Source organism: Lithobates pipiens, unplaced genomic scaffold, assembly GCF_037356315.1.
Source record: "Lithobates pipiens isolate NorthernLeopardFrog02 unplaced genomic scaffold, aLitPip1_a1.2 Scaffold_8, whole genome shotgun sequence".
NCBI lineage: Eukaryota > Metazoa > Chordata > Amphibia > Anura > Ranidae > Lithobates > Lithobates pipiens.
Window position 1 is genome coordinate 172,250,040 of NW_027507903.1, and position 26,521 is coordinate 172,276,560.

At 46.4% G+C, this 26,521-nt stretch overlaps 1 protein-coding gene across 1 annotated transcript in view; it reads left to right on the forward strand.

Annotated features, from left to right (window-relative positions):
• Positions 1 to 3,209: 3,209 nt before the first annotated feature.
• PMPCB (peptidase, mitochondrial processing subunit beta) overlaps positions 3,210 to 26,521 on the forward strand; it is a 52,174-nt gene continuing 28,862 nt past the window's right edge. Inside the window, exons 1-9 of the mRNA XM_077471835.1 lie at positions 3,210 to 3,370; positions 7,386 to 7,514; positions 8,696 to 8,782; positions 13,204 to 13,333; positions 15,087 to 15,285; positions 15,422 to 15,501; positions 17,823 to 17,929; positions 18,866 to 19,009; positions 23,665 to 23,825. Coding sequence (XP_077327961.1) covers positions 3,296 to 3,370; positions 7,386 to 7,514; positions 8,696 to 8,782; positions 13,204 to 13,333; positions 15,087 to 15,285; positions 15,422 to 15,501; positions 17,823 to 17,929; positions 18,866 to 19,009; positions 23,665 to 23,825 — 1,112 coding nt within the window. The 5' untranslated portion in view covers positions 3,210 to 3,295. The remainder of the gene's footprint in view (positions 3,371 to 7,385; positions 7,515 to 8,695; positions 8,783 to 13,203; positions 13,334 to 15,086; positions 15,286 to 15,421; positions 15,502 to 17,822; positions 17,930 to 18,865; positions 19,010 to 23,664; positions 23,826 to 26,521) is intronic.

A 26,521-nucleotide genomic window follows, 5' to 3' on the forward strand; every position in this document is an offset into this window, starting at 1 on the left:
TGGGGGGGGGATTTGCGCTGGAAGGAAGTCGGGGGGCTGTCACGGAGGGTGTCGGGGGGGCCCTGTCATGGGGGTCCTTGTCATGGAGAAAGTCGGGGCTCCTGTCACGGAGGGTGTCGGGGGGGGCCCCTGTCACGGAGGGTGTCGGGGGGGGCCCCTGTCACGGAGGGTGTCGGGGGGGGCCCCTGTCACGGAGGGTGTCGGGGGGGCCCCTGTCACGGAGGGTGTCGGGGGCCCCTGTCACGGAGGAAGTCAGGGGTTGTCAGGGGTAATTCCCTGTTGTAATCCTTTATAAAATGGGGGGTCCCTGTCATGGAAGAAGTTGGGGGGGGCCCACGTCATGGAGGAAGTCGGGGGGGGGGCCACGTCATGGAGGAAGTCGGGGGGGCCTTCATGGGAGCGTCATGGAGAAGTCGGGGGGCCCATGTCATGGAGGAAGTCGGGGGGGGCCCACGTCATGGAGGAAGTCGGGGGGGGGGCCCCTGTCACGGAGGGAAGTCGGGGGGGGGGCCCCTGTCACGGAGGGTGTCTGGGGGGGGGCCCCTGTCACGGAGGAAGTCGGGGGGGGGCCCCTTGTCATGGAGGAAGTCGGGGGGGGGGCCCACGTCATGGAGGAAGTCGGGGGGGGGCCCACGTCATGGAGGAAGTCGGGGGGGGGGGCCACGTCATGGAGGAAGTCGGGGGGGGGGGGGGCCACGTCATGGAGGAAGTCGGGGGGGGGGGGGGGGCCACGTCATGGAGGAAGTCGGGGGGGGGGGGCCCACGTCATGGAGGAAGTCGGGGGGGGGGGGGCCACGTCATGGAGGAAGTCGGGGGGGGGGGGGCCACGTCATGGAGGAAGTCGGGGGGGGGGGCCACGTCATGGAGGAAGTCGGGGGGGGGGGGCCACGTCATGGAGGAAGTCGGGGGGGGCACACGTCATGGAGGAAGTCGGGGGGGGCACACGTCATGGAGGAAGTCGGGGGGGGCACACGTCATGGAGGAAGTCGGGGGGGGCACACGTCATGGAGGAAGTCGGGGGGGGGCACACGTCATGGAGGAAGTCGGGGGGGGCACACGTCATGGAGGAAGTCGGGGGGGGCACACGTCATGGAGGAAGTCGGGGGGGGGCACACGTCATGGAGGAAGTCGGGGGGGGGGGCACACGTCATGGAGGAAGTCGGGGGGGGGGCACACGTCATGGAGGAAGTCGGGGGGGGGGGCACACGTCATGGAGGAAGTCGGGGGGGGCACACGTCATGGAGGAAGTCGGGGGGGCACACGTCATGGAGGAAGTCGGGGGGGCACACGTCATGGAGGAAGTCGGGGGGGGCACACGTCATGGAGGAAGTCGGGGGGGGGCACACGTCATGGAGGAAGTCGGGGGGGGCACACGTCATGGAGGAAGTCGGGGGGGGGCACACGTCATGGAGGAAGTCGGGGGGGGCACACGTCATGGAGGAAGTCGGGGGGCACACGTCATGGAGGAAGTCGGGGGGGCACACGTCATGGAGGAAGTCGGGGGGGCACACGTCATGGAGGAAGTTGGGGGTCCCCTGTCATGGGGGAAGTCGGGTGCCCCTGTCATGGAGGGTGTCGGGGGTCCCCTGTCATGGAGAAAGTTGGGGGGCTGTCATGGAAGAAGTCGGGGGCCCCTGTCATGGAGGAAGTTGGGGCCCCTGTCATGGAGACAGTCGGGGGGCTGTCATGGAAGAAGTCAGGGGGGCCCCTTGTCATGGGGGTGTCGGGGGCCCCTGTCATGGAGGAAATCGGGTGGCCCCTGTCATGGAGGAAGTCGGGGCGGTGTCGGGGGCCCCTGTCATGGAGGAAGTCGGGAAGTCGGGGGGGTGGCGGGGGCCCCTGTCATGGAGGAAGTCGGGGGGGTGGCGGGGGCCCCTGTCATGGAGGAAGTCGGGGGGGTGGCGGGGGCCCCTGTCATGGAGGAAGTCGGGGGGGTGGCGGGGGCCCCTGTCATGGAGGAAGTCGGGGGGGTGGCGGGGGCCCCTGTCATGGTGGGTGTCGGTGGGCCCTCTGTCATGGTGGATGTCGGTGGGCCCCTGTCATGGTGGGTGTCGGTGGGCCCCTGTCATGGTGGGTGTCGGTGGGCCCCTGTCATGGTGGGTGTCGGTGGGCCCCTGTCATGGTGGGTGTCGGTGGGCCCCTGTCATGGTGGGTGTCGGTGGGCCCCTGTCATGGAGGAAGTCGGGGGCCCATGTCATGGAGGAAGACGGGGGCCCCTGTTATGGAGGAAGTCGGGGGGTGGCGGGGGCCCCTGTCATGGGGGGGTGTCGGTGGGCCCCTGTCATGGTGGGTGTCTGGGGGGGGCCCCTGTCACGGAGGGCGTCATGGAGGAAGTCGGAGGGGCCCCTGTCATGGAAGAAGTCGGGGGTGTCGGGGGCCCCTGTCACGGAGGGCGTCGGGGGGGCCCCTGTCACGGAGGGCGTCGGGGGGGGGGGGGCCCTGTCACGGAGGGCGTCGGGGGTGGGGGGGGGGCCCTGTCACGGAGGGCGTGGGGGGGGGGGGGGCCCTGTCACGGAGGGCGTCGGGGGGGGGGGGGCCCTGTCACGGAGGGCGTCGGGGGGGGGGGGCCCTGTCACGGAGGGCGTCGGGGGGGGGGGGGCCCTGTCACGGAGGGCGTCGGGGGGGGAGCCCCCTGTCACGGAGGGCGTCGGGGGGGGGGGGCCCCTTTCACGGAGGGTGTGGGGGGACCCATGTCACGGAGGGCGTCGGGGGGGCCCCCTGTCACGGGAGGGCGTCGGAGCCCCTGCACGGGATTTCTCTTCCCTCAGACCAGAAAGGAGGAGAGAAAACACTGACGGATCATTACACAAGCCCGCCCCCATCCCGACACTGGACCCGCCCCCCGGTCAGGTGACATCGGTCATATGACACTTACTTTCTCTCCGATAGATGTGCTATAAAGAAGAGGGAGGTGTAGTCTCCGGTATATCCTCTGTAGGGCGCTGTGTCCTGGCCAAACAGTCTCCGAAATACACGCCTCTTCCTGGCACAACAGCAGCAGCAAAATGGCGCCGCTCCGCCGGCGCGAGCTGGATAAACCGTTATCCGCTCTTCATCTGATTGGCGGAGGGGGGGGCGGGCGCATAACGGTATATCAAGCACGCATTGGCTGCTTTCCCGAACAGTAAAACCGTTCCCTCATCAAACATGGCGTCCTTCTACTTCCGCCCTTTCAGCTATGAGGGCGGAAGCTTCTGTTTCCAATATGCTAGAGCTCCTGGAATTTCTGTGCCAATGACAAGGCAAGTGTAAGTTTAGGGGCGGACGTGACCTCACGAGCAGTGGTACTGGAAAGATGGCGGCGTCCATGCTGAGATTTGCTGGTTCCCTGGGACGGAGGGTGATCGGCGGAGTGGCGAGACGGTCACAGGTATACCAGGCGGTTCATAGGACAAAAGGGGTGGAGAGGGTATTCAGCTCGGATGGGACTCTTGTAATAATGTCATGGCTCCCAGTTATGTGTCACTGCTGTTAGTAAAGGAGACTGGACAATGTAACAAGCGTAGTGTGTGATCTATCAGTAGGCTACAGAACAATAGTCACTTCAGCACTGAGGTCCCCTGGACATCTATGAGGGTGAGATGGTGTGTGCGCATTTTTGTGTTTAGAGCAGACCAATAACTTTACTGGCATGCGCAAAAAAAAAACCCCACAAGTGTGCATGAGCCTTTTTATTTCAGCATTGCGCCAGAATGCATGGTACATGTTATGATGAGTTTTGGCACGCAAAAATACACGTGTTGGTAAGGAGCGTTGGAGTGCCACTTGAAAATGAATGGCACTGCTGTGCGCCTTTAACCATGGGATGTGTGTTGCGGGAATGCACACGGTCTTGCATGTGTTCCCGCTATATACTTAGCCCAATGGAAAAGCTTTGTGGCAATGTTTTTGTGTTGTCAGTAGGAATGAGTTCAGGCGTGTTCACATGGAACACGTGCAGAGCCAGCCAGGAAGTCGGCGCAGCGCTGCGCTAATCACACGCAGTGAGACATTGCCCAATCTCTGCAGCCGCACGTCGGGGCAATGTGTCACTGCCTGTGATTAGCGCTGCGCTGACTTCCTGGCGGGCTCTGCACGTGTTCCATGTGAACACGCCTGAGCTCATCCCTAGTTGTCAGGCCTAAAGGAAACCTGTGGGGACAGGCTCAGGAGCGGTCATTGCTACATAGTCCAAACTGTGCAATCCCACCAGGGAGCTGTCATCTGTACTGGACCAAACGTAGCCAGTTCAATACCGGGCACCCTTAACCCCTTTCCTGCTCAGACCAATTTTCAGTTTTTCAGTGCTGTTGCATTTTCCAAACACAATTGTGCAGTCATGCAACATTGTACCCAAACAAAATGTATTACCCTTCCCCCCCCCCCATATGCCTCTACTAGGGTACCGTATAAAAGTCCCGGGGGTTGGTTACCCTCCAGCCCTTTCAATTTCCCTTTCTCTTTTCCTAAAAAAATATATTTACCCCCACCCCACACACGCGCACACACACAGCTTACTTTTGGTGGTATTTGATCACCACAGTTTATTTATTTATTTTTTTTTATTATTTTTTTAAACAAATACAAAAAAAGATTGAAAATGTTGGAAAAGAAAAAAACATTTTTCTTAAGTACGTTTTCTCCTTCACTGATGGGCACACATAGGTGTCACTGATGGGGGCCACTCATAGGTGGCACTGACAGGCATTACTGATGAGCACTGATTGGCATCCTTGATGTGTACTGTCAGAGTGGCACACCGCACTACCGATCACTGCGGGTGGCTTGACGCCATATGACACCCAGTCAGGTTAATACAACTACCCTGCAGCCGTCATTCTGCATCTGCATACAGCGGGCGGGAAGTGGTTAAAGAGGAGCTAAAAAAAATAAAATAATTTAAAGTCAGCAGCTACAAATACAAGTAGCTGTTGAATTTTAATAAATGAACACTTGCCTGTCCCAGGATAAAGCAATGTACTTGAGCCGATTCCAAAAATGGAGCTTCCGCTTTAAGTACTGGTGACCCTCTGACATGCCCCATTTGGCATGTAATTTTTTAGGGGGAGGAGCGGGTATCCTGTTTTTACAGGCACCAGACGGAAGATCGCTTTTCTCTCCCCTCCCTCCCTGCAATCTTCTGGGACATGTCACAGATCCCAGAAGATTGCCTGGCCATTCGCAGCGTGGCTCACGCAAGCTCAGTGAAACCAGAGCCAGGCGCCCACAGTTAGAACGGCAAGGCTTCCTGCACCCGCATCACTGGACTGTGAGACAGGTGAGTGTCTGATTATTAAAAGTCGGCAGCTACACATTTTTGTAGCTGCTGACTTTTAAATGGGTGGAACTCACTTTAAGTAAGGGAAACCGGCAGTGAAACCTTCTAGCTTTGCAGTTGGTTTCCTACACCACAGACGCAAGCTGTGCTGCGGTTCCACAGTCTTCTGGGGCCTGTGATGTGTCCCAGAAGGCTGTGGGGGAAGGGCGGGGGGGAAGTAGGAGGGGATAAAATATTAAAACCAGGTGCCTGCCACCCCCCCCCCCCCCCTAAAAAAAGTGCCAAATGTGGCAGTGGAGGGGAGGAGGATGTAAACAAGAAGAAATTCCCCTTTGGGTGAAATTCCTTTTTAAGAGTCCAAGGCAGCTGCATGTGTACACGCCCTATATACGTGCGGGTCGGAAATGCCCCGACCACAGATGATTGTGTACAGTAACGGCTTCCTGGTGGGCTCACTCGAGTTGGTTCGGACTAGGATCCAAATTTGTCTGAGCTGCTCCACACCGGCGAGTCACTGACCTGGAAACGGTATGCAGGATGGGAGGTTAGGTTTTTAAGACTTACCTGGCTGCATACTGGTTTGGGTTGGTGACTAAATAATCAAGCCATAGGATAAGCTTGACAGCCCATTATCTGCAATCTAAAGCTGAACTCCAGACTTTCCTTCAGCCTTATTCCTTTTTACATGCTCCTCTGCTGTAATGAAAATGCTAAATTGGATTTCACTGCAAACTTCTCACAGTATGCATTAGAAGCTGCAGCAATTAAAGATAGAGACGACATTCATTTCTGGCTGGGGGACCTCCTGCATCATCTAGCCCTTCTTTACTCACCCTGGCCTGTCCATTTAGTTCACCAAATTTTGTATCTTTCTACCATGGAGGCTCTGCATAATATGTGGTCGTTACCGCAGCTTCCATTTTCAGGAAGCCATGTATAGCACCCTGCCAACCCCTTCCACCAGCCATGATCTCCCTGCATTGCATGGAGAAGTACAGAGACCCAGAAATGTCACTGATTCTGAAATAAGGCATGTACTAAAAATGGCAAGGTTTTCTTTAAAAATTGCATTAGAAAATTGATAAAAGGGTGGGGTTGGGATAAGGAAGCAGGGATGGCAAATGTAAGCAGATGAATTCCAGATATGTTTATTTTTACATAGTTACATTGGTCTGGTTGGACTAATAATTTTGCATCTACCATGCCTGTGGCAAGGTCCTATGCCAAGCAGCTGCCCTGCTGCATTGTGAACACAGGAGTTAGTTCTCTGGGCACAGGCACCAGTCAGACATTGCTTTGCATTTTCTCAATGAATGCAAAGCAGTCTTTGGATGAGTTGGGAGGCAGGGTGGTGAAGTCACCATCTCCACCTTTTCCAGTCCAAGAACATTTTACATTCATTGAGAAAATATTTTATGAATGGTGCTTGTGCCAGGCAAACTACCTTCTATATTGTCAATGCAGTTAGGGCAGCTGCTTGGCATGGGACCCAGAAGCTAGGGGAGGGCCCACAGGTGTGGTCTATGCATAGTTGTGTTATTACAAGCTGGACCAAGATAACTATGTGAAAATAGCCATACCAGGAATTCATCTTTAAACTTCAACCTCTCTACAAAGACACGTATACCAACAGAGGCTGTCCCAAAAGGTACAATATATGGTTTAAATGGCTAGCAGAGCCATCCAGGGCATAATGTTTTTATTTTTGGAGATTGCAGAGGTCCTTCCTCATTAAAATGCTACATGCAATAGGGAGCAAAGTGTATATAAACAGTACCCTGGTGTGGGTCACCTTTCATTCTACCTGTATGTTGTGTGTTTGCATGTGTTTTTAACACCAATAAAAAAAACTTTGAATAAATGAATTGTAGCTTATGTAATTCTGTCCTCTCTCAGATCTGCCCTCTTCCTGCCCCCTTTTGAAGTGACATAAATTAATTTCACTGTAGCATAGTCTTTTGTCAGGGAAGCACAGGGCCACTTACCTCTGTCCTCGACTGAAACCAGACTGTTAATATTAATGTTTTGGGATAATGGAAGAATTTTCTTTTTGCTAAAAGTTAATTCACACAGGAGTCCATGTATCTATACATATATAACATTTGTAATAATCTCTATACACACACAGCCTTTGTCCAGATGTTGGTCTACACAGGCAGCAACACAAGCTGTTTTAAATGTTCCGGAGACTAAAGTAACTACACTGAATAATGGACTGCGAGTTGCATCGGAGGATTCCGGACTATCAACCTGTACTGTAAGTTTTGTTGTATTATGTCATATTTATAGGTTTCTTTGTTGAATTAAAGAGGTCTGGGCAATACAAAAATTAAGTCAGCAGCTACAAATACTATAATATAAGGACACTTGCCTGTCCAGGGATCCAGCGATGTCGGCACCCTGAGCTGATTCTTCAACAGGCTTCGGGTGCTGGCTCCAGCATCTTCACTAAGGGAAACCAGCAGTGAAGTCTTCAGGCTTCACAGACGGTTTCCTACTGTTCGTGCCCAAGTTGCACTGCTCTTTTTAAATAGTTCTGCTGTCTTCTGAGACCTGTGTGTGTCCCAGAAGGCAGCGGGGGACATACCCAGTGATCTTACCCAGAAGTGGGAGTGGGTGCCTGTCAAAACCAGGTATCCGCTGCCCCACCCCCTCCAAAAAATGTCATATGTGGCAGTGGACGGTGCGAACAAGTGGTGCTTCCACTTTCGGGTGGAGCTTTGCTTTAAGTCCTATGACAAGCTACATAGCATTCACAAACCCAATCATGTTACAGTTTCTCACTGTTTTTAAGCTTGTTTATTCATTTTTAATAGAGTAGAGAGGCGTTGGAACTTTTTTCTTTTTTTTTTTTTTTTTTCCAGGTTGTTATCAACCTGATAAGGATTGTTGGCACAGAAAGTAAGAGGAAATTCAGTACCTGAGAGTTATCACTGAAACAGAAGATGAAAGATCTTCCAACCCCAAACTACAGCTGGGCTTATCATAGTTAGAGAAGAATTGGAGCAACATTTCCAATTTGTTGGATTTCATGTGACAGACATCCTGCATCTTAATCACTTTTTTTTTTTTTATTATCTGACAGATATCTATGATTGTCAATCTGTGTGTTTTTTTTTTTAGGCTTTGTTCACATGGGCAGTGATGCCCATTAGGGTGAATGAGCCGTTTTTGCCTTGTCTCAACTTTAAAGTGCTGCGTACTGACAGCCCATTGAAGGCCATTAGGGAGGCAGCGGATGCACAGGCACGGCCTCTGGTCCCAGTGTGACAGAGGTGCGCGTGAGTAGCCCTGAATAAATGCCAGCCTGGCTTGTGGCAATGCGGCTGTCAGGCATCTCCGTGTTCCAGTGCCTTTGGATTAAATACAGTGTTCATTTATGTGATGTAATTTAGAACATTTATTACGATCCTTTACATTTTTGCCATTTGAAATTAGGTGGGTCTATGGATTGATGCTGGAAGCAGGTATGAAAATGAGAAGAATAATGGAACCGCACATTTTTTAGAGCACATGGCATTTAAGGTAAGACTTGCAGAACTTGGGGAAAAAAAGCAACAAACACTCCAAATGTGCAAGATTATACTTAAATAACTTGACTGTTGATATGAAGACAGCTATATATTATTGAAATTGTATCTCTAGGCAAAGCTTTATTTTAGTTTTGTATAGCATGGAAAAGGATTATACCCTCTGTCAAGTTTTTATTTCAGTCTGTGGGGAGATTCATTCGACCCTTCCCCCCATTTGTCATGGTGACCGTAAGGGGAAATACAAAATGTCACAGTTGTCCCCGGAACGAAAGCTAAACCTTCCAATGGACAGAACTAGGGACTACTGTCAGTCTGGAATCAAGCTGGGAGGCCAGTAGCTATAGCAGTGGAGCAGCACCCACTGACAAATGGGCCAGGTATACAAGCAGGTCACTTTGGCTGATGACACAGGTTAATTTGAGGTGTGGGGTCTAAGTACTAACCGGTATTCACTAGAGCACCTGATGCTGAAGATGGGTTTTGCTGCATGTTGGTACCAGGTTGCAGTCCTTAGGATTGCCCCACCAGGAGGTGAGCAAGCTGGGGTCCAGTCACATATATAACCGATGGGGATCAAGCAGAAAAGTAGTCGGGGAAACGAGCCAAAGGTCAGTAACGAATAGTTAAAGTGTTGGGCTTAAGCAGAAGCGAGGTTGAGGCACAAGCCAAAGGTCGGTAATGGTAGCGAAGATACGGACTGCAGCAAGAGAGACAAAACAAGATATTGGCTGGAGGGAGCACAATAATCTGCAAACAGGATGTGCAGAGACATGTCTTAAATCAGGAAGTTAATGGGAGGAGCAGATAGTTCAAGGCAGGATCATTCAAGGAATTGTCCAGCGTTCCAGGTGGCTCAGCAAGCAGTCATTGCCAGATACAGCAAAGGTCCCAGTTTCAAGTCCAGGCCCTGCCAACTACTGTCTAAGGCTCTGTTCACACAGCCACAACTGTGAGACACCAAGTCACATGACATGTGAAATCCCTGTTAGTCAATGAGAGCTTGTCCTCATTACCACTGCTGAAGTCGCTCCGACTTTAGAAAAGGATCCTGTACTACTTGAAGTCGACTTCTATCCGACTTGTGCCCGTAGACTTTAATGGAAGTCCCTTCCAGGTCAGATCCTCATCTATATTGATGTGATTTGGATCCGACATTATAGGAAGAATACCCAGGCATTTCCTGCAGTGTAGCCCCTCCCTTGCATCAAAGTAGTACTCAAGTCGCCAGGGAGTCGCCTGGCAAAGTCGCAGCGTAAGTCTCATTACTTTCAGGTCACAGTAGTGTGAACCAAGCCTAAAGAGAGATTTTCTCTAAATTCCTGTTGTGTCTGTAGAACAGGACTAAAGAGAAATCTCCCCAGTGATAAACACAACAGAAAATAAACTGGCAGGGGTTTGTAACCCTTCCCCCTACTATATCCAAAACGTGCAATGGCAAGGAGACCTTCAAGCTTTACACGTGACATTAAAGTGGTTGTGAAGCCATTATATCAAAAACATCCCATCCCCTCTGTTAGCAGCTAATGTTATGTGTCTGTGTCGAAAAAAAAAAAAAGCAGATTTATGCCTTATATCGGAGCATCTCCCAGCGCTCACATGACTCCTCGGCTCTCTCCTCCTTTTTTTTTTATTTTTTTATTTTACAGTAGAGACACTAGGACGCACAATGTCCGCTAAGGCTACTTTCCCATCAAAAGTGCTGGCCGTTAACGTTAAAGCGCCGCTTTTTTTTTTTAGCGGCACTTTTTGGCTGCTAGTGTGGTGCTTTTAACCCCCAAAAAGGGTTAAAAACTCCAGTTTTGCTTCACTTCATTCATTTCCATGGGCAGGGCATTTTAGCGCTCCCAAACCACCTCAAAGATGCGGCTTGCAGGACTTTTCGGTATGTCCCACAAGCCCCAGTGTGAAGTCACACTGCAATGAATGGTAGGTGGTTTTCAGGTGCTTTGCACAGGCCATTTCTAGCGCTAAAGCACCTGAAAACAGACCCAGTGTTAAAGGGGTCTTACAGAGGGGGTGGGATGTTTATAATACTGATATTGGAGCAGCAGGAAGGGGTGGGGAGCAAGGTGGAACAGACTAGCTGACAGGCGGGGGGAGGACAGAGGAGAGCTGCGGATAATGGAGGCATGTAAACTGACCACGGTGTCAGCAGCCTTGATCAATCTTGGTTAGTTTACAGGGTTGAGGGCAAAACCAGGCAGGGTCAGCCAGGTATTTTAGATTAAACAAGGGCTTAATTACCCAGCACAATCACTGTGCTGTTATACATGCTTTAAGGAAATGGGATACATATTTTGGGGGGTTTTTTTTTGGGGGGGGGGGCGCTACAAACGCTTTAAATCTTTGAACTAGTTAACTGGAGCCATTGATATTATATGTATATATATATATATATATTTTTTTTTTTTTCCCGGATCCTTCGTAGAGTAACAGTGTACAGCTGTATTTTCTGCAGGATTCTCTCAGCTTTTCATTGCTCTGAATATGTCAATAGCACAAATAGTAATTTTCTACTTGACATCCTCCATCCCTTGGCCCATCAGCCCTCTATGCATGTTGTTTAAAGGTATTAGCCAGATGGTTTGTCAAACAGTAATTTGCAACTTGAAGCTTGCTTTATGAACAAAAGATCAGTTCACAATGTCAAAGGGGTATGCAACAAGCAGAAGACACCGGTTAACAGGCAGTGAAACTGTAGTACAGGGCTGGCTAGTTCACATTAAAGCCACTAGGTAACAAAACCGTACAGAAAAACAGTATATAGTAAGAGAACGGAGAATGGGAAGAAATCCCTAGAAATAGATGGAACAAAAATGGTCCGTGTGTGTGTGTGTGTGTGTGTGTGTGTGTGTGTGTGTGTGTGTGTGGTGAGGGAGGGGATCGGTGCAACCTCTCTCACAAGGAGGCTGGTTATAGCTGGAAGCCAAGGAAGTCTGTCAACCAAAGGGACCTCCAGACAGGCTCCAGAGGGAAGGTGCCTCTGGTCTGGATGTCCAGGTAGTGGCAAACGTCCTAGGGATGGTTGTATAAATGAAGCTGTTGAAGATACAGGTCCACTCCACTGGTAGTATTTAAGGGCCAGCTAGCACAGTGCTCAGCACAAGGACATAAGATGAAGCTACATGGTCTTGTGCTGTCAACCTGTGGCTGCCTGGTGACCCTCCACCTGGTGAGAGTTATAGTGCCCAGTCCCTGCTGTCCTGCCAGGCATGGTCTCCCAGACCCCCTGGGAACAGGAAATGGCTTAATTTATATGCCCCTGGGCATGTCCACAAGTCCTGGGGATTGTGGGAGCCCACTGGATCATGGGAAATGTAATTAAAGGGGCCTGCACCCACTGCTGGACAAGGTGGATAAGGAGCCCTTACATGCTTGGTAGGCTATGTCTCGTGTTCTGTTTGGGTAACCGTGTTAGTCTAAATGCAAGTTTATCTTTTTTGCTTTTATGCAGTTGCCTAATTTTTCTGCTATGATAAATTGAAAAATTGATGAAGAAAGAAATTATGTAAATACCATGATAAAAAGATAATTATGTTTAGATTGTATTTAATGTTTTGACCGTATTGTTAGCCTCAGTGGTCATGATGCTTTACAGCAGTGGTCCCCAACCTTTTTGGCACTGGGGACCGGCTGCGTGGAAGAAAATTGTGCCAAGGCCCAGCGAGGGACTGGGGGTGATGTACGCACACGTGGGGGGGGGGGCTAAGCGAATTTTGCTGGCAATTTATCGGACAATAGCTGGTGTTCGGCTGTTGGTACTTCCATCATCATGGCACCATGGTTGGTATGGTGTCAGAATGATTGAAGCACATTATTTCTTATATTACATTGTAATATGAATGAAATAGTTTAACTCACCATAATGCAGAATCAGTGGGAGCCCTGAGTGTGTCACTTTCCATGTCGCCTGCCACCAGATGAGAAATGCCACTTGTCAGGCTGCTTGTCACCAGTTGAGGAATGCCACTTGCCACATCACCCGCCAGTGCCACCAGATGAGGATTGTCACTGCATTGGTGACACTGGTTCAGTGGTCTTTCTTAAATGAGGGCAGGAGAGCAGAAATGCGGGGTGGGCAGTGAGAGATGATGTCATCTCTCTGCTCCCCGCCGACATTCCGCACGTTGTGAGAGCGGAAGAGCAGGGATGCTAGGCGGGCGGAGAGAGATCATCTCTGCTCACCAGCCTGCTTCTCTTATTCGCCCGCCCGCTTTCCTCTCTGATCCACCGGTGCCTTACAGCCTGCCCCGGCCCGGCTGCAAAGACGCTACGGCCCGGTAGTGGGCCGCGGACCGGGGGTTGATGACCCCTGCTTTACAGTATGTCATTTGTGTATTTTTATTGTAAAAGAGTTATTTATTGACTTGTTATTCTAATGGCTTCCTAATTTTGCACTCCTCATTATTGTAGGGAACAAAGAAGCGTTCCCAGCTAGACCTGGAGCTTGAAATTGAAAACATGGGTGCTCACTTGAATGCATATACATCACGAGAACAGACAGTATATTATGCAAAGGCTTTTTCCAAAGATCTGCCTAGAGGTATGTGACAAGCAAGGATTACAACTGTTTATCGAAAAGTAAAAGCCTGTAATAATCTCTGCTTTTGGACCATATTTGTTTTCGGTCAAAATGGCTTTAGACCCAGTGCTCCCCTGCTGTTTAAGTTTACCCACCTTTCCCAGGAGAAAAATACATGTATACGCTTTTAAGAAAATCCTAGTCGAAGCTTAATTAGGACTGAGGACTATCCACTTTCCCTTTTTGTCCCCATGTGATGGCACTGGTTTCTGAATAGCCACATATGCACTAGTGCTGTCACATGCTCCCTATACCTGAGTATTACTCTTATTTCCAGTAGAGCGGAGGCATAGATAATTTAAGTACAGTTAGGGGTCACGATTAAGGTTAATCAGCACAAAAACAAATTCTTTGCGGTTTCATCATTTTAAATTGATTTATGGGTTATTGTGGCATACATTTTGCAAATATGTATGGAAGCCACGCTGCCTTATTGAGTTCCTCTGAAATGTGTTCCCTAACTATAATCTAACCAAGTTCCCATCTTGGTGTATGTATTAGATTATCTATCTATCTTACCAGAGGGCAGTTATGTCTGGGGGTACAGAGACACACAGGGTACCCAGCACAGCACAGTGGAAATCTAAAGACCTGTAGTGTCTCTGCACCAAATTCAAATGTTTTTTGCTGACTTAACTGGTAAGTGTCCTGGGAATTTTTGTATCCTATTCTATTCTGTAAAAGGCCCTATTCATGTGCACTTTGCTTTAAAAATTTTGTGATGAGCTGGAGCATTTGTTTTCTTGGCATTGAGTTTACCCTGTTGCTTTGCTTTGTAACCCGGCTACAGATTCACTTTAAAGCAAACCTGTGATTTTCCTATGCAGAGGGTTGTAGCCTCTGTAGCTACTGTGAAGAAATTCATCCTTTTATGTTCACAGCAAAAAAAAGACTAAAGTCCTTTGTCTTCCTTGGCCAGCTCAGCCACCCTGCTCACCCTCCCAGAGCAACTACTTTGTGTTTACATTAGAGATTAAAGGCTGGAAGGGAGGGCTGTGCTGTATTGGACGTGAGTATTTCTGCCATGAATTTTAAGAATGAATTGCTCCAATGTACCTGCAGCTAGAGAGGACAGTAAGGGTTGGTTTTAAATATGACTTTCCTGCTTATTAACCTCTTGGTACTGACTTCACACAAATATGTCTCCTCTCAGTGGGTGGGTCTTGGTGCCGAAAGGCTGGAACTATACATAACACATTGCAAACACAGCTGTGCAGAGAAGGCGTGCCCTGCGCACTCCTAGGAAAGCTAACAGCTCCTGATTGCGATTACGAGCTTTCCGATCATGTGACCGCTGTGACAGTCAATCACAGCGGCCCGTGATTATAAACCCCAGCCCGCCATCTGAAACCCCTAAAGGCCGACGTCGCACAAACATGCCACCTCTCAGCGCGTGGGTCTTGGCGCCGAGCGGCTGCAACTATAAGTACCACATTGCAAACGCAGCTGTGCCGAGAATGCACGTGTTGCACGCTCCTAGGACAGGTAACAACGGCTAACAGAAAGCTCCAGAGCTGAGGGGTTAAGAATATTTAAAAATGTGCATAGCGTAGCTACAGTTACATGTGCATTCGCTATCTTTCAGTACTTTTTGGTCATATTGTGTAATGTACATAATGCTATTAGTTTTGGAATGAAAACTTAAACTTAACTTTTGAGTAACTCACCTTGTGCATAGTGGTTAACAGTGTAGTTATTCCTAATTATTTTACAGCTGTAGAGATTCTAGCAGACATCATTCAAAACAGCACTCTAGGAGAAGCAGAGATTGAACGAGAAAGAGGTGTTATTCTGAGGGAGATGCAGGAAGTGGAGACAAATCTACAGGAAGTAGTCTTTGATTATCTTCATGCTACTGCCTACCATTGTACAGCACTAGGAAGAACTATCCTGGGGCCTACGGAAAACATTAAGTAGGTTTATTGATAAATCAGTAATCTACAAACTTCTTGTCATTGTATTGATTGCCAAACGATCTTTCATCACTTTATAGAATATATTTAGACTAATGTGTTCAGTAAGTAATCTTGTCATACATATTTGTTCCAGATCCATAAACCGTAATGATTTGGTGGAGTACATCACAACACATTATAAAGGACCTAGAATAGTCCTGGCTGCAGCTGGTGGTAAATATAATTTTATGAGTTGTCTGTCAAAGGTCTATAATATCTGGAAATTGTTAAAATGAAGCCTCCCATTTTATGTTTGCATGTAATAACATGTTTGGTGTTCCATTCTGCTAAATCTCCAGTGTAGGCAACAACAGGCTCTTTACACTTTTAAGACTGCTTAGTGGATTGGTAATCACTTAGATGCAGAAGTGCAGTTAACTGTTAAATCTGCTTTGTCCTCTGCGTTATCAGATTTCCAGCAGATGAGATTGTAGGTGAAAGCCTTAAGTAGTTGTTAAAGCAGAAGGTTTCTTACCTTAATGCATTCTTTGCATTAAGGTAAAAAACCTTCTGTGTCCAGCCTAGCCCCCTCTAAATACTCTGAGAGCCCTCTTCCTCTCCCCACCAGACATGAAGGCAAGAGCCATTGGTGCTCTCAATCACAAAGAGGGAAAACACTGCGCTATAGTTTGTGAAAAGATGGCCACAACGGCCACAACAGCAGCCAACACCAAAAACAAACAAAGTTCAACAGATAAAATAATAAAAACAGTGTAGCGCTTCAATAATAATAAATGTAATCAACATAAATTATAAAAATAATAATGATAAAACAAAAATCGCACAAATCTAAATGCCTAGAAATAAAAGTCCAACATTAGGCGCTCATTCCACTATGTTGATGGCATAGGAGTGACCAAACCGTCACAGAGAAGGAAAATGGTGTACTGGATGAATGTATTCCTGCGGGTATACTTGATTGTAAACATCAGAGAAAAGTAGATAAATACTTCTTACCGGAACAGTTGGACTCACACAGTCATATGACGGTTGAGTCTAGAAGGCTTGAGGTCACAATCTGGGACCAAGGAGTGTAAGGAGAGAGGTCAGTTGAGCTGATGGAGGAGCTCCGGGCGGTTGTAGGCTCAATGGTGGATCCTTTCAGATGGAACGTCAAAGTAATCAAGCTCAGACGCAGCCCGTTGTACCAATACTCCAACCTCCCCCGAATGGGGAGGGGGGTGTTTGTGAAGTTTTAAACCAAAGCAATGGAGAAAAAGAAAAAAAGGCTCCACATGGTGCGGGTCAAACGATATAAAAACGTTGGTTTATTTGAAGTCAAAAGGTAATAGATGACTGGGTGATCACATAAAAAAACAAAATGAACTTAAAAGCAATGTGGGGTACCAACAGCTCGCCCGACGCGTTTCGACATATGTGTCTTCAACTGGGGCATCTTTTTCTCCATTGCTTTGGTTTAAAACTTCACAAACACCCCCCTCCCCATTCGGGGGAGGTTGGAGTATTGGTACAACGGGCTGCGTCTGAGCTTGATTACTTTGACATTCCATCTGAAAGGATCCACCATTGAGCCTACAACCGCCCGGAGCTCCTCCATCAGCTCAACTGACCTCTCTCCTTACACTCCTTGGTCCCAGATTGTGACCTCAAGCCTTCTAGACTCAACCGTCATATGACTGTGTGAGTCCAACTGTTCCGGTAAGAAGTATTTATCTACTTTTCTCTGATGTTTACAATCAAGTATACCCGCAGGAATACATTCGTCCAGTACACCATTTTCCTTCTCTGTGACGGTTTGGTCACTCCTATGCTCTCAATCACAGCCTGTGGGAAGTGAGTCAAGCAGCTTGCTATGGCTGTACTCTGAAGGGGGAGGAGCACCAATAGAGCAGGATTGGGGCTGCTCTGGGCAAAACCAGGTGTGTTTCTAACTGTGAGGGGATAGGACTGACTAGAGGAGGAGCCAGATTGTTGTTCCTACTTGGTAGGAACAGATGATCCGTCTCTCCTCCCCTGTCAGAACACACACAAATCCCCGTTCCTGCTCTCATGCCCGGGGGGAGGGGAGAATGTATCGGTACTTATACTCGGTCTTAAAAAAGTGGTATTGGTGCAACCCTAATTCATTGTGAATGCATGCCTTCATTTGGGTTGGCACCCTAATGCACCTAGGCAGTGCACAGCAATCTGTATTGTAGTAGAACTCAACCCACCAATGTAATTTTGTGCTTTATTTTGCTGTATGCTTAGTGTTTTTTTTTTTTATTTTATTTTTTCTTGCACTGGTAGCCCGTTCAAAATGAATGAGCTACCTAATGCAAGCCACTTTAACACATGTGCATTACTGCACCCTATTGGGAGCAAGCCCCACATCACCGCTCTTGGTGTAGGTGAAACGCTTGCTCTGCAGTGGGGTTAATCCTGAACTGGAAATTCTCTTTAAGGCCTCGGACAAGTAGATCTATTTAACTTTTTGTTACACTTATAGACTAGTGTTGTTAAATGATTCTAAACTTTTATTTTTATTATTAAAGGCGTGGCGCATGATCAGTTGCGTGATCTGGCAGAGTATCATTTTGGTAATTTGCCGTCAATATACGAAGGGGAAACCCTGCTCCCATGCACTTTCACAGGCAGTGAGGTAAAAATCTGTTTTTATAATCTTTAAGACATGTCTTCATTGCATAAGGGTATTTTCAGTTTGCACTTTAGGTACTAACCCATAACTGCACTATAATTTTAAGTGGTTTAGTAACTGTTAAAATATACTTATTATAAGTGAAATATTCTTTATTTATGGACTTTTTACAGTTTACCATTTCAGTGGAGCATGCATTTGGAGCATGCACAAAAATGTACTTTTTTAAATATTAAGATTGAAGTTTTTTTTTACAATAATGCATTCTCCTGTGCAGCTCCCCCCCCATCACACACTCCTTATAATTTCCTGAGCCCAATCTCAATCCCAGCTATGTGCACAAGAGCAGCAGCTCTCGCCCTCCTCATTGGCTCAGATGGCAGTGTTGCTCCCACTGCCGTCAAGCACAGTCGGTGAGAAGGGAGCAGTGGCGAGGCTGCGTCCTGTCCCGCCCCCCCCCCCCCATCCGAAGTTTAGCTGACATGTAGGTACCACGAGGTCACAAAGCCTTGTGCTTATCCCCTGCTGTTACTAAACAAAAAAACAATGGTGGAAAAATGTCAACAGGTGAGTGGTTGCACATTGCATTCTGTTCCAGAATTATGCGAAGATTGGTGTTAGGCTTTTAATACCTTGTGCACAGTTCTCTAAAGTAGGTTGATGTTGCCCGAAGCTGCTGTCTGCAAGAAAAATCTGATGTTTTGGTAGTTTCAGATGCATATAGGAACTGCCATTAGAAAGTGTAATACTGTACATGAAAACTGCACATAGTACAGAACTAAAGAATGTACTGAAAGCAGATTGGTTGTGTTAAAAAAAAAAAAATATATATATATATATACACTCACTCACTCCACTGATAAAAGTTCTTCTGATGTGTGATTTTGTTCAGATGTTAATTTTCCTTTAACAAGAGTTTATTTTTGGCTAATTTTTTAGATCCGTGTTCGTGATGATAAAATGCCATTAGCCCACATTGCCATTTCAGTTGAAGCCGTTGGTTGGTCTCATCCTGACACTATTCCGCTTATGGTGGCAAACACATTGATAGGCAACTGGGATCGGTCTTTTGGAGGTGGTGTGGTATGGAATTTGTTTTTATTGTATTTTAATTGCTGTATATGTTTAGTCAGTATACATATATAGTACACATGGCTCCTGTGTATGTATACTGACTAAACATGAGGCTTGTATATGAAAAGTACGCTTATAAGTAAACCTGTTGCAATTAATAACAACCAGCCAAAACATTTATTTTAACCAAAAGGCAATAGAAAGAACAGTCAGCAAAAAAAACAAGAGAAACGTTGAAAGCACCTCACTCAACTAATGCCCCATACACATGATGAGATTATTGGACGAATGATCGTCTGTTTTTTATTGCATGCTAATCTCAGATGGAATCTGAGTTTACTAAAGTCACGAAAATTCCCGCAAGAGAGAAAAAAACATTGGAAGTGATGTCATGTGTTGTAATGCATTTGTATTGCATTTTCGAATGATAGCTGTACTGATTAACCACTTGCTTACTGGGCACTTAAACCCCCCTCAGTCCCAGACCAATTTTCAGCTTTCAGCGCTGATGCACTTTGAATGACAATTGTGCGGGCATACAACACTGTACCCAAATGAAATTTTTATCATTTTTTTCCCACAAATAGAGCTTTCTTTTGGTGGTATTTAGTTACAGCTCGGAGTTTTATTTTTTGCTAAACAAACAAAAAAAGATGCAAAAAAATAAAAATAAATAAATCATGTTTTAATAGTTTGTTATAAAATTTTGCAAACGGGTCATTTTTCTCCTTCATTGAAGTGCGCTGATTAGGCGGCACTGATGGCTGCATTGGTGGGCACTGATGGGCTGCATTGGTGGGCACTGATGGGCTGCATTGGTGGGCACTGATGGGCTGCATTGGTAGGCACTGATGGGCTGCATTGGTGGGCACTGATGGGCTGCATTGGTGGGCACTGATGGGCTGCACTGATAGGCACAGATAAGGCGGCACCGATGGGCACAGATAAGGCGGCACTGATGGGCAAAGATGGGCACAGATAAGATGGCATGGATGGGTGGCACAGATAAGTGGCACGGATGGGCACTGATAGGTACCACTGATAGATGGGACTGATGGGCACTGATGGGCGGCACTGATGGGCGGCACTGGGTCGCAGCACCTTTGAGGCAGATTGTGGGCACTGTGGGTGGCACTGTTGGTGGCACTGCTGGATGGCACTGTGGGTGGCATTGTGGGTGGCACTGTAGGTGGCACTGTGGGCACTATGGGCACTGATGGGGGGCACTTACTTTTATTCAGGATGGCACGGCGGTGGGCAGGTGGGCACTGGCAGGGGGCAGGTGGTCAGCTGTATTGCTGGCCGTGATCGGGACTGATGTCCCGATCACGGCCGCCGGTGATCGGCTTTTTTTTTCTCTCCTCGCGCTGTCAGCGCGAGGAGGAATAATAGCCGATTACCGGCTCCGTTTTATCACATGATCAGCTGTCATTGGCTGACAGCTGATCACGTGATAAGGGGTCGGGATCGACCCCTTGCACGGATCGGTGATCAGGCGAGTCTCACGGACTCGCCGATCACAGAGCGCGCCGCTCGTATCCGGGACGACGTCAATAGACGTAGTCCCGGAAATGTAGGTCCGCGCTAATGCCGTCATTTGGCAATAGCGCGGATCTGTAGTGGTTAAACGAAAATTGTACAATCTGGCATTGTACGAAAAAAATTCTGCGCATGTCCGATAGAATAATATTGGATGAACTGTCCTAATCAGCTCTGTACAAACGATCCGATTATCGTACGATCGCTTCAAAATCGGTATTTTCCGTACGATTTTCTGATTGTGTGTACGGGGCATTAGAATAAGTAAACAAAGATTAGTGAATCGCAATCAAGTCCATAGGATAATGTTAAGCAAACTCCAATCCGATCCCTGGAAGCCGATGGATCAGCTGGTAACTATCATGGGGTTAAAATGCTGATCTGTTCCAGTCTTAGACACTTGTTATGAGAAGCTAAAGATACAACCTAGCAGACTGTGTGACGATGAACTGCTGCACTGTGGCCTGCCTGGTTCTACTTTCATGCCAATATCTTCCTAATGTTGCATTATGCCTTTTGCATCGCCACCTAATTCAACAGTTTGGCAGACTCTCCACTAAAGTTAATTGAGTTCAAGCTGTACATACGTGAGGTGCTCAATGGAGGACACTACACTTAAACTCCATTAACTTCAGTGCACAGCCTACCAACCTGTTGAATTAGGTAGAGATGCAACATTAGGAAGATCATGGCAATAACCTTCGTTCGGCTTCTCATACAAGTGACTTAGACTGAAACGGATCATGTTTGGCACCATCATAGTTACCAGCTGATCCGTTGGCAGCTTTGCAAATCAGGTGTGGCCTTGCTCAACATTATCATATGGACCGGAGAGTGATTCACTGATCTTTATTTACTGAGTGAGTGAGGTGCATGCACTGTTTCTCTTGTTCTTTTGCTAGTTGTATACCAGGCTCTATTGGGTTTCTTTCAGCTGCATTCATCTCTAACCCAGTTCTATGTTCCATGGGTCTGACTTGTGGCACTGGGACCATTTTCTTATTGTGTGTGTGTGTTTGTTTTTTTGTTTTTTTGTACCTCCGAAATAAGTCAGTTGCTGCCTAAAAGCAATAAGAACTTTTCTGTTAGAAGCCATAACTTTTTCTCATTCTCCATGCTGCTACACAAAGAAAAACAATAATAGCAGAAACCACTAATATCTAGCATTTTTATTGTCAGAAGGTAAGTTGTCTTAAAACTGATCTCCAGGTTTACTGTCACTTTAAAGAGGAGCTGCACCTTTAAAAAAAAAAAAAAAAAATATTGAAAGCCAGCAGCTACAAATATTGCAGCTGCTGACTTTTAATAAATTGACACTTACCTGTCCCAGGGTCCAGCGATGTCAGCGGCAGATGACGAGCAATCGCTCGTCTCTCTGCTGCCCCCGCCGCCATCCTCTGTCAGGGAATTGGGAAGTGAAGCATTGCGGCTTCACTGCCCGGTTCCCTACTGCGCATGCGCGTCTCTACTGATCTCTGCTGTGTCCTGGGAACTGTGTGTTTCCCAGAACACAATGGGGGGGGGGGGGGGCATCTGCGGCGAGCTTGTCCCGGAAGTGGGTGCAGATACCTGGATTATCCAGGTATCTGCACCCCCTCCCCCCTGAAAGGTGCCGATTGTGGCACTGGAGGGGGGGAGGGATGAGATGAGCGGAACTTCCACTTCAGGGTGGAGATCCGCTTTAACTAGTTTGAAGCAAGCTGACCCCACAGACTATTTCCTACTGGGTGTGCCCGCTGGATGTGCTGCATAAACGGTATGTAGCCTCAGCTACATACAGTATACAGCCTTGCGTTCCAGGAGTGGGACGGAATTCTTATCGTCCCACCCCAGCAGCAAAGTAGGGTCAGTCTGAGCGGCGCTCAGCCATACATAGGCAGCTTTCAGCGTCATGAACTTTGTATTTATAGAAGAGCGCAACTCAGCCTGACTCTTTCGTTCTGGGTTTGAGACCAGAATTTTTCGTCTCGCTGCCAAATCACAAGGCTGTAGACCTGCACGATTAATCGTTAAGAATCGAAATCGCAATCTTCAAAACAGCACGTCACGATCTTTCTAACAAGTGCAGAAAGTTCTCACAGCTGGGGAAAAAAATCCAGGCAACCTGCCAAGTTTATTAACATAACATGCAACAAAGTATCTTTTTGTTCTTTGGTCAAAGGAAAGCATTCCGGAAGTTTAACCATTTAAAGACCAAACCTTTTCTGACATTTGTTGCTTCCAAGTAAAAATCCTTTTCTGCTAGAAAATTTACTTTACCCAAACATGATTTCTTTTTTTTTATTTTTTTTTTTATTTCTTTTTTAGCAGAGACCCTAGAGAATAAAATGGCGGTTGTTGCAATATTTTATGTCACACTGTATTTGTGCAGCGGTTTTTCAAACGCAATAAAAAAAAAAATACACCTTAATTTAAAAGAAAATGAAACGGTAAAGTTAGCCCAATTTTTTATTTTTTTTGTATAATGTGAAAGAGAACATATTACACTGTGAGAATCGTGATCTTTATTCTAAGCAAAAAAAAATTGCGACTCTCGTTTTAGTCAGTCGTGCAGCTCTACAAGGCTCTACAAGGCTGTAAAAGGTATGTAGCTGAGGTTTATACAGCACACCCAGCGGCCCACCTGTTGGTGTAAGAAATAGTTATTTGGTCCGGCTCAGCCACGGTAAAAGACGGTAAAGCTGGAGATCTGCTTTAAAGCTTTTGTTCTAAAAGGGCAATTCACACTTTCTGAGCATGCAGGTGAAGACATCAAATTTCTACAAATCTAGTTCAGTCCATAACCCTTCATTTCATCTTTTTGAACCATTAGTTGGAGGATCATCAGGATGTTGAAAGATCCAAACGCAGGTTTCACTTGCATAGGCTCTAAAGTGGTTCTACACATTTGACACCTAATCTGAAACCCCTGATTCTAAATTCATGGATATGAAGTGGTGTACTTTCTTCCACTTGACAAATCTGCATTTATGTTTATGTAGAATTTGAGAATAAATACACAATGTCAATTTTAGATGTCACGTTTATCACCTATTATCTGTAAGCACCGTCAACAGATTCAGTGGGGATTTGTGTACTTTTATAGGTATCTATATCGTGTTTTTTTTTCTTTTTTATCTTCATAGAATTTATCAAGTAAACTTGCACAGATCACCTGTCATGGAAACTTGTGTCACAGTTTCCAGTCATTCAATACCTGTTACACAGACACCGGCCTCTGGGGCCTATACATGGTGTGTGAACCAAACACAGTAGAAGACATGATGCATTTTGTGCAAAGAGAATGGTAAGTGATTAATGTTCAAAACGTGTATTATTAAAAGCATCTTTGTTTTAACATTGGAAAAAAAAAAGGTGTGTGTTTTTTTTTTTTTTATTTTTTTTTTTTTTTTTAGGGGAGGAGGGGGGCCATATACATAGTAGTTCATATTTTACACAGCATGAAACCAAAATATCCTCATCACTTAAAGAGCCAGGGTTGATAACTCTTAGTAGTTGTCAGAGATTTGCTTGGAACATGGTCTCAAGCTGTGACTCATTCTGCTTATATCATGTGCCGTTTTAGGATAAACCACTTCAGAAGTAAAACTTGATGGGCTAAGTTCACCTTTACCAAAAAAAATAAAAATAAATTCACATATTTTTGCAGAAAAATAATATGCATTTTTTTTTTTTTTCAATGGGAGCCTGCAACCCATTTCACCCAGTGGCTCATGGCTGCAATGTCAGGCTCCTGCAAATGCTTCCTCCAGGTCTCTGCCCATATCTCTGGGCTTTCAGATAGAGAGGTGGAAGAAGTGGACTTTGAGCACGCACTTGTGTTCCATTGATAACCACCGTGCCATGTGGGAAATATAAAACGTACTTATTCACAGGTCTCTGTGGATGTGAAAGGTAGGGGGTGCTTGGCAACATGTTACACTCTAAATACGGGTGTAAAATGTTTCTAAAGGTGGAATTGGTATTAATGCTACCACATAAGTATTGTGTACACAACATATAGTCATTAACCACTTGCAGACCGCCCGCAATGTTCTGCAGACAGACAAAGCGATGTACCGATACATCGCTGCCCATTTCTGTGTTTTTAAGGTGCTGGCACGAACTGTGGTTGTACATGAACTGTGAATGTCAGCAAGTCCCAGCCGATGATTCACGGCCAAGACCTGCTGATTGGCTGTATACAATCACAGCCCAGAGCTCTGTATTGGCAATCAACACAGAGCGCTGTAGAGGGAACAATTTCTCTGTTTCTCATCCGGCCACAGGGATGGGAAATGAAGATCTCTTTCAGAAGTAGCACACTTTACACATTCTACACATAGTTAGGCACACATTTAACCCCTTAATTGCCCTAGATGTTAACCCCTTCCCTTCCAGTGTCATTAGTACAGTGTATATTATTAGCACTGATCACTGTTTTCACGTCACTAGTAGTTAGTTCCCCCAGTGTCAGATTAACCACCACACTATTGCAGTCCCATTATAAAACGTTGATCACCACCATTAGTAGTATAAAAAATTCCAGTGTATATAACATAAATTGTAGGTGCTATAACTGACACACAAACCAAGCAATATACACTTATTGGGATTTATTTCATCAAAGACCTGTAGCAAAATAAATTTATTATTATTTATTTTTGTTCAACATTTTCGGGGGTTTTTCATTTATATCGCCAAAAAAATAAAAGCCAACAATGATCAATACCATCAACAGACAGCTCTATTTGTGTGAGAAAAAAAATGTATATAAATTTAATTTGTGTACAGTATTGACCACACAAATACCAGTTAAAATGGCACAGTGCCGAATAGCAAAATGACGGATAATGGCCTGGTCATGAAGGGGGTAAATAATTATATATATATATATATATATATATATATATATATATATATATATATATATATATATATATATATATATATAATATATAATTTTTTTTTTTTTTAAATATGGCACTATAACAATACTCTGCTAAGAACGAACACCAAAAATATAGTTTTCAGTATATCATCATACTCAAATGATGCAACTATCCCCATGTAATTTAAACAATTGTACTATAACTCAATGTTTACTATCATATTTGTGGCCATATATTCCAACAAATTAGTAGGATATAAACCATTAAAAATTAAGTAAAACAAAAAAAAGGGATGGAGGGGGGAGCAAAAGGCATCCAATAAGAGTGTCACCAAGCTTCCAAATTTTATACACAGTATGTTGATGTCTGGTGACTCAGGGTGTCTGGCCAAGAGTGTTTGAGCTACTATAGCAATGGTAGTGCAAATATCCCTTTCAGCTCATAACAGAGGGGACAGAGGTATAGGGGATTCAAGGAATTTCACCCACGGGGTTCAAACCTTACTGAACTTAGAATTATTTTCATTGGCTGTAGCTACCAATTCTTCCATTCGCATAGCATAGTTTTACTTCTGCTCCCCATTTGCATATAGTTGGTATTACTGCTGATTTTCCAATATCTTGGGATCAGGGCTCTGCCTGCCACCAGCAAAAATCGAAATGTCCTTTTTGATGGTTTAAGTGAACCCGGGATCAAAGAAAAAAGCAACCTCTGGGGTTTCTGGCCAAATCTTACCTGTAATCAAGTGGCTAAGATGAAATATAGTTGACCAGTATGGTTTTATTATCTGACAGGAGCACCACATGTGTAGATGTGTATCACCGGGCTCAGTGCATCTCCAAAATTGGTCTGGTATAGCCGGGTTAATTTTGTTTAATAAGGCTCCTTTGCCGACACAGGAGTGGGGTGTAAGCTTATTCAGGGGTTTCAAACCCCTCAGAGTGAGCGCGTGTTGGATAGGAGATGGATGTGGAGGTTGCCAGCACAGTACACCCTTGTTTGACAACCAATTGACCACACAATTACCAGTTAAAGTAGCACAGTGCCGAATAGCAAAATAATGGCCTGGTCATGAAGGGGGTAAAATTAAGCTTATGGGGAGCTTAAGTAG